This window comes from Ursus maritimus, unplaced genomic scaffold (assembly GCF_017311325.1).
Source record: "Ursus maritimus isolate PB19 unplaced genomic scaffold, ASM1731132v1 scaffold_18, whole genome shotgun sequence".
NCBI lineage: Eukaryota > Metazoa > Chordata > Mammalia > Carnivora > Ursidae > Ursus > Ursus maritimus.
In genome coordinates this window covers 16,705,664-16,713,995 of record NW_024424230.1, presented here as the reverse complement: position 1 = coordinate 16,713,995, position 8,332 = coordinate 16,705,664, and the positions used below count along the sequence as shown (strand labels likewise).

The 8,332-nt window shown below is 51.2% G+C and overlaps 1 protein-coding gene across 1 annotated transcript in view; it reads right to left on the bottom strand.

Moving 5' to 3' along the window:
- Positions 1-3,584: 3,584 nt before the first annotated feature.
- ALPK2 (alpha kinase 2) overlaps positions 3,585-8,332 on the bottom strand; it is a 110,507-nt gene continuing 105,759 nt past the window's right edge. The window contains exon 13 of the mRNA XM_040632476.1: positions 3,585-4,380. Coding sequence (XP_040488410.1) covers positions 4,152-4,380 — 229 coding nt within the window. The 3' untranslated portion in view covers positions 3,585-4,151. The remainder of the gene's footprint in view (positions 4,381-8,332) is intronic.

Below are 8,332 nucleotides of genomic sequence, written 5' to 3'. Positions count from 1 at the left end.
AAATCTGATCAAGAACATGTGGTTTTGGGGGGAAGAAAAGCCTCTGAGGGCATCTGGGTGGCGAAGTTGGTTGAGTGACTCTTGGTTTCGGCTCAGGTCGTGATCTCAGGGTCGTGCGATGGAGGCTGGCGTTGGGCTCTGTGCTCAGCGTGGAGTCTGCCTGAGATTCTCTCTCCCCCTCCGCCCCTCCTGCTCATGCTCTCTCTCTCTCTCTCCGTAATAAATAAATCTTTAAAAAGAAAGAAAGAAAGAAAGAAAGAAAGAAAGAAAGAAAGAAAGAAAGAAAGAAAGAGGAAAGAAAGAAAGAAAGAAAGAAAGAAAGAAAGAAAGAAAGAAAGAAAGAAAGGAAGAAAGCCTCTGAGATGATTTCTATCTGGAACCATCTGAGCCTCTCGTGAAAAGCAGAATTTTAAAAAGTCTCGATCTGGTGCTGCGGTGTATGCGTGTCAGTGTGCTCACGGGACCACGCAGCCAGACGTGCCGTCCGCCGTGCTGGAGGCTTTCGCAAAACGGTTTTGGGGCAGCGAGGCTCCCAAAGGATTTCAAACCTGTACAGCGAAGAGCTGGAAGGCATACCCTGTGCTGGGAGGCAGAGGAGGCTTGGTGTCTCTTCGATTTTCTTTTTTTTTTTAAAACTATTTCAGCCCAAGCGGCATCTGCAGATCCAAGTGGGAGGGAAATGCCAATCTGCTCACTTTCGCACACATGGCCCAGCGGAGCGGGACGGCCAGGCGGCCAGCAGGCCGAGGCGGTGCGGACGGCTCCTCCCATCTGCCTCCAGCCGCACACATGCCCAACACACATGCAAAACAGTAGGGATATTTAGACAAGAGAGTACTTGGTAATTAGAAAATAATTGGGGCTTCTTTTGGCATTCTTTTTAATATGAATCTATCGAAACCCTTCACTCGTATGGGGCTTCTCGGAAGCGTGGCTGGGGAGGTGCCAGTGCCAGAAGATACCGTGAAATATTAGCACAAGCCAGCCGTCTGCACATCCGAAACGAGACCACTCCAGAACTGATGCCCATTGGCAAGAAGGCATCAGCTCTCCGCCGTTCTCATTAGTGCGAAACCTGCTGTTGCAAACACAAGCCCATTTTAATGAGACATTCATTTATTTTTGTCATTTGCCTGTCACAGAGCGCCACGGTGGAGCCCTTTAGGAAACTGAGACACTTAATGTATGTGGCCACCCCAGGTGCCTCGGATACGAAATGCCCAGCTGGACCCACTAGGCCCAGCTCAGGGCCTCGGTCTATGGACCTAACACTGCCCGCCTAGAAGACAAACAGAAGACAAACAGGAAAATCAATGGGAACTGAACGGGTTCGAAACTGAGCTAAAACACTGGCAACCACTGTGGGCATTTCTCAGACCCCAGAACGCTATCTTTGGTGTAAGGGAGCCCACTGCACACTCACCTTATTCGTGCAAGGAAAACAATCTGTCATCTCAGAACAGAACGTCAGGGTTTGGGTGGTGGACAGATGGCCACACAGCCCCACAGAGGCCATCCATAGGAGCCCCCGCTGGGACAAATCCCACTGTGGGCACCCCTTCCGTCCCTGGTCTTCCCAGTGTTTTCAGACTGATGAGGTCAGATGACAATCAACAATAAGGGCATTTTGGAAAAATAAAAATCTAAGCATCCGCGAAAGGAGGCAAGGACAGCTGCATCCAAGAGAGAGCGATCCTGTGGGCTGGCCGTTAAATGCAAAATCTGGGCGTAGAAAATCCTTTCCCTTCGACCGTCTCCCCAAATCAAACTTGAAAGCCAGCCAGAGGGGACAAGGGCTACAGGGTGACTTTGACTTTTCATTTTGTACCTTTCTATAATTTTTTATTTTTTATTACTTGTGTTGATATTATGTTGATAATTATAAATTATGACTAAAGAAAGTACCCTGGTCTGTTGAGAGGGCTCTGGTCACACCCACACTCGTGTAGGTGTGTGTGTGTGTGTGTGTGTGTGTGTGTGTGTGTGTATTCTGATCAAAATACGCCCTGTGCCTTTTTGCTATTGTGGAACTTTCTAGAACTCCATGGCTACATACATCTGTAGGATCTCCATGGGGAAAGCAGGCTGCAGGCTGTCTCATAGAAAAATGAGCATTTTATGATCAGTAGCTAGGGAATCACTTCAGAAGGATGGCTGGAGATGGCAGATTTTCTGAAAAGATGAGATGTGACTGGCTGAAGGGTTTTCCCCAAATTCCTTTTCAAAACAAAAATCCCATGTATGTTCTTTTTTTATCCAAAGCTGGTGCCCAAAGAGAACAGTATTTTAGAGCAGAAGCCAGGCGTCCTCTGTGGAGGCCCGCTGCCCCTCGAGGGAGGCCGCACGGACCCACTGGGGTGCCCGCATGGCCTCGAGCAGGTGTCTTCTGTGGTTTCACATGGCCACACTGAGAAGTAGCTGGTGCTCCTCTGGGGGACTGTTATTTGAATTCTAGGAGGTCTAGCCGCTCCCCTCAACATTCCGGGGCCCTCTGGCGTAGACACCCTATGTGTGGTCACTGGCCAGCACGGAGAGCCCCTGGGAATGTGCTGGAAATGCAGAATCTCAGTGAGAACCTGAATTTTCACCAGATTCCGTGACCCATGTGCACTTTCGACTTGAAAAGCGTTGATCACACTCTCCGAGGTGACCTAACATGAGGTCAGGGAGTAGTTAAAATCATCTTCAAAAACCATCTGCCTGCTGTGGGATTCCAACTACTGTATAGAGCATTCTGGAAAATGCAGAACTGCAGAGACAGTCAAAGACCAGTGGCTACCAGGAGTTGGGTGGGCTGGGAGTGGGGAAGGAAAGATGAGTTGGGGGCACAGGGGAGCAGTAGGGCAGCGAAACCACTGTGTATGACACTGTCATGGTGGACTCATGTGTGTGGAACCCAGGGAAGGCACAGCTGGGAGACTGAACCCTAATGTAAACTATGGACTCTAATGAATCACAATGTACAACATTTGCTCCTCGAGTGTGATAAACGTGTCGCATGGATGCACGATGACAGTAATAAGAGTAAACAAAAGAGTGGGGGGTGAGGAGCCTATGGGGACCCTCTGTCCTTTCCACTCATTTTCCTGTAAGCCCCAAACTGCTCTCAAAACTAGTAGTCTGTTAATTTGACAACCACCACAACAAGCTAGTGGGGCGGGCAGACATTCACTCCCAGTTTGGGGTGCAGGAAACCATCCCCGAGCTGTCCTTCTGTCATTTCTTCTTGCCTGGCATGAGCGTGAAAACCATTCTGCCCTTCAGCCAGGCGGGACCCCCCACTGGCCGGCCAGGAGACCCTGCGGGCTGTGGGGAGGGGACGGGGTCCCCGGGAGCTGGGGTGCCCCAGCCAGGCCCTGGGCCATCTCCGCTTGTCCTCCGGCGGGGTCGGCCCTGGCTTTACAGAGCGGAGCCATGATGGAACCTTCGCTGGGATGTGGGAATGGGGAGAAAACACAGACCCGTCTACGTCGTGCTCCAGTAAACTGACGAGGAGCTCACCAAATTACTAGTCCTGGGGGGAGGGGAAACACGGCGCAGATTCTAAAGGGCAAGGGTCTGGCCAATCTATGCATCTCACCCTCTTTGTTTAAATATGAATTTAATTAAACAGAGAATTATAGCCGGATGCGTGAAGAATGAAGGAAATGGCCTTGTGTGTTAGAAGCCGCCTCTGTCAACAGCAGCCCAGTCAACACTAGTGTCACGACTCCACCCACTGGGGGAATTCAGGTTTTCCGTGTCTACAGCAGCTGGATGCATCTAGAAATCCCCAGGTCAGGAAGGGTGGGGGAGGGTGTGGGCTGTGCACAGACCCTGCTCAGCACCAAGTCCTTGACAACACAGCCACGTGCAAACACACACAGACAAATGACATGAAGTCGCTAAACATGCTAACAGCGGGCACAAGGATGGACTGTCTCTCGGGAGCGACCGCCGATTCCGTCTCGCCATACGTCTGGTCACAAATCCTGCCCCGAAGTCATTTCAGGGAGGCCAGCAGGTGATGGGTTTGGAAGCAGGGGTGGCGCAGGGGCGGCCGGAAATAGGGCTGTCACACCGCAGCGTGTGACGCAGGCTACACGTTCTCTCTCGAGGGTTTGCGGATTTCCGCCCACAGGACTGCGTGCTGCCGGCTGCTGGCCCTTCGTTCACAGGGGGTGCGAGGTCGTCCTTTCTGCCGGGGTCCCGGGCGCCGTCTTCTTGCCGGTGGTGGACGTGGGCTGAGCTTTGCTTTTACTGGCACTTGGCTTCTTCTGTTTCTGGCTGCTGTTTTGAAGTGATTTCAGCCCCAGCATTTTACAGTACTTGTTACACTGGTGTAGTGCTTTGAACTGATCGATGAAGGTCATAGAGCAGTTGCCTTTAAATCCTTTGTACCTGTGCGTTTGGGTAGAAGGACACAAACTTTTTAGAAACAGGACACTTCACCCGTTTTAACAGGGGAGACTAATGGTACATGGAAAATATACTGATTCCTGCCGTAGGCAAGAAGGGCCAAATGCCCGCCGTTGCTATTGGCAGAAGAACCAAACCCTGTGGGAGTGAGTAAAGGCAAGGACCCGCTAGCATGCACAGCACAGACCCAAGGCCTGTGATAACACAGGTGTTCTAGATGCTTCTGGTTCCAATAAAACAGCATGTTACTGCTCTTTTTCTTTTAGTCATAGTGACTAGAGCTGGACCATCTTGATAAAAATTAGATCTCCTGGTGGTCTGAAAGCCACCCCAGCCCACCCAGAGGTTCTGAATAAAAAATTCTACAGCTCTGGGGCTGCAAGAAATTATTTCGTTTCAACCTTTCAATTTATAGTTAAGAGAATTTAGGCCCAGAATTTCTGGCACCAGCCAAGAAAACAAAGCAAGTTGGTACAAGAGCCAAGATTCGGATGCAGTCCTCTCCGTCTTCCTTCTAGAGAAGAACTCTGTCCTGTGTCACGCCCCCCACCCCAACTCTGCTTCCCAGCAGGAGAAGAATATGGGATCTCAGTCGCTGGCGGGCTTTAGAAAGGACCATGCTGACCTGCCTCGGAGTAATCTCAGGGGTTGTTCCTTTGGGTTGGGACATTTAGTACTCAAACTTAAATGACTGTTTTTTCACATCCCAATCACAGAAGGTCAGTGTCCTCCTTGAGGGGACAAGCCCCAGGCCCCCAATGTCTCCACCCATCAAGAAAGCTGTTTGACGGGTTGTTGAGAGGATGAAATGAGAAAATCCACACAGACCACCTCGCTCAGTGCATGACATGCTGTACAGATTTCAATTAATGTTGGCCGAGTTAATGATCAATATTATAACATTCCATCTTGTGGAAGGGAGGTCGAAGCCGAGACTGAAGGGTGAGGGAGGTGAATGGGGGTGCAGGGGTGAGCCTGGCATACAGAACGGTCGGCATAATTTGTAGGGCCCTGTACAAAATGAAACCATGGGCTCCATGTTCAAAAATTATGAAGACTTATGAGTGCGGGTCCCGCCGGACCACACAGCATGTCCACAAAACTGGCCCCGCTGGGTGGGGGAGAGCTCTGGCCAAGTCTGATTAGTAGGCCAAACAAGAAATCTGGACTCTTTCGTTTGCTGGTAGAAACCACAAAGGTGAACGAACCTGGAATGAATGGGGACCAGGACTGTGTGCTTTTCCCTATGAAATCCAAGCTGGGTTTGAAGCTGTCGAAGGAGTAAAAGGTTCCTTTCACCCCTGGGGCCAGAGCATCAGGCTTGTCTATCTTGACAAGTTTGTTACAAATCCAGCCTGCTCCCCTCCTCTCCCTCCTCCCCGCGAGGGAACGCTCTGCTCCCAGGAGCCCACAGTCCATTTGCTTGTGAAAAATGACTCAGTTCCGGGCTCCCTCATTGAGGGAAGAGTCAGCGGGAGACAGGAGTTGAATCCAGCAGGGGAGAGGAAATTCCACTGCCCACCACGTCATCCGTACATCTCTTATCTTCTGCAGGGCACCGCGAGAAAGGCTGAATGTCAGCCCCACTGCATCCATCTGGTGTCTGAGCGCTCCCCAGCAGGATGGGGGCAGGACGCGAGGCCACCTGGGCCCGTGTGCTTGTCAGACGTGATGAATAGCCCGACCCCATCCTTCTGCTGGAGGGAGGCCTCGCTCCTCACACAAACTAGAAAGGTCATGGGCAGGGGCAGCCTCCCTGTCTGGAAACAAGTCACGGTCACCTGTCTCAGGCTGCCTTGAGCCTTTTAAACATTCAGACAACATCTAGTCTCTGCAGAGAAAAATCACTAATTCATACGGGGGCCTCCCAGAGAATGTGAGAGTCGCTTCTTAAGCACCGTCTGGCCGCCAGGGAGCCCTTCTGTAACAGTCCCCACGCTCTGGAATAGGAAAGGCTGAGCGTGGGCAAAGGAACAGGACTTCTAGGCAGCCCAGCAAGGTCTGCCCTCCTGACTCTCCCCTGGGAGCCCAGATCTCTTCCCAGAAATCTGGCCCCTTCTTTTCCTTTACATCCCTCTCTTTAGAGGCATCACGGAAAGCCAGAGTAGGGCAGCAGGGACTGAGGCCGGTTTTTACTATAGATGGCCATGGGCCTGGTGAGGCCCTAGACGGAAGGCTGCTTTGCGTGGTCTAGGAGCCCCTTTCTTAGCCCCCCAGCTCAAGTGCATTTCTGTGGAGCCCTCCCTGACCCTGTCCTCACCACGAGGAGAGATCGCCAACATCTTCCCTGTATCTTTAAGAGAACTACATACACTTCTCAGAATTCAGGGAATGCTTCACGTCTCTGCACAGGCTGTCATCTCTCCTACACCACCACCTGATTCCCAACATGCCTGTTGGGGGGGGGGCTTTTCAGTAAAGGCCAAGGAAATAAACGGACACCAGCCCCATCCTCAGGGCGGCCTCAGCTTGGCCCAGAGGGTCTCCAGATCACATTTCTGAACTTCTCTTTCTCTCTGGGTCTGATTTTGGACCTTCAACTTGGCATGTCACACAATAATGACCTTCCATCCCTTGCCTATCTCAGGTCTCAGTTTGGTTTCGGTCTCAGTCCGGGGAGCTGGGCCGCTGCCATGATTGCCAATTCTCTCAAGCTCACAGCCGTGGCTGATGCCTTGAAAGAAAACAGGGCAACATCCTTTGTGCTCCCAGATCAATTAACCCAGAGTGTTTCAAAGGACACAAAGCTCTCCTATACCACCAGGCAATGGGGACTACAGGTTCTCCTGTCTCTGGTCCCCCTTGCCAGCCCCATGTGCCATCTGCCACCAGCAGGAGCAGAGGAGACCATGAATCTCAAGTACCCGGACATCTCTCCAGCATGATCCCCGCTCCACTCACCTCTGTTGTTCTTGTTAGATGGGTGTACTAGGCTGAACAGGGTTCCCTCCAAGAGGCATATCCTTCCTGGAACCTCAGAACATGGCCGTGTTTAGAAATAGTTATTATAATTGTAATTAAAATGAGGTCACACTGGAGTACAGTGGGCCCTTAACTCAATATTTCTGGTGTCTGTGCAAGAAGCGGAGAAAAGATACAGACGCACAGGGAGAAATACCACGTGATGACAGAGGCAGAACCTGGAGCGGGACATGTACAAGCCCGGGAAGGCCGAGGATTGACAGCCACCTTGGGAAGCCAGGAGAGAGGCGTGGGATACACCCACCCTCACAAGCTCCAGAAAGAACCTGCGCTGACACCTACCTGCGTGTGGGACTTCCGGCCTCCAGAGCGCCAGAGAGTATATTTCTGCTGTTTAAGCCACTAGGTTATGGTCATTGTTTATGGCGGCCCCAGGACTCTAATAGAACGGAATAAAACCTTGCAGAACTTTTTCACACATTTCCCTTTTTAGAAAGCTTAGCTCTGTGGAATTTTACTAACTGGATCTTTTTATCCTTAACCTCAAATTAGTATAATTTTCTAGCCCATCACTTTATGTTAATCTGTCCGTCCTCCCTCATGACCTCTAGAACCATACAGTCATTCCAGCGAACATCCACTCAGTGGGGTCTTTGCTTAAATACCCTCCCCTCGGGGGCGCCTGGGTGGCTCAGTCATTAAGCGTCTGCCTTCAGCTCAGGGCGTGATCCCAGTGTTCTGGGATCGAGCCCCACATCGGGCTCCTCCACTGGGAGCCTGCTTCTTCTTCTCCCACTCCCCTGCTGTGTTCCCTCTCTCGCTGGCTGTCTCTCTCTCTGTCAAATAAATAAAATATTTAAAATAAATAAATAAATAAATAAATACCCTCCCCTCGGATGGGAGCGGTGCATACAACTTACCCAGGGATCTTGTTAAAATGTTGGTTTGGGCTCAGTAGGTCCGGAGTGGGGTCTGGGATCCTGTATTTCTAGGGAGCTCCGGGGGGAGGCTG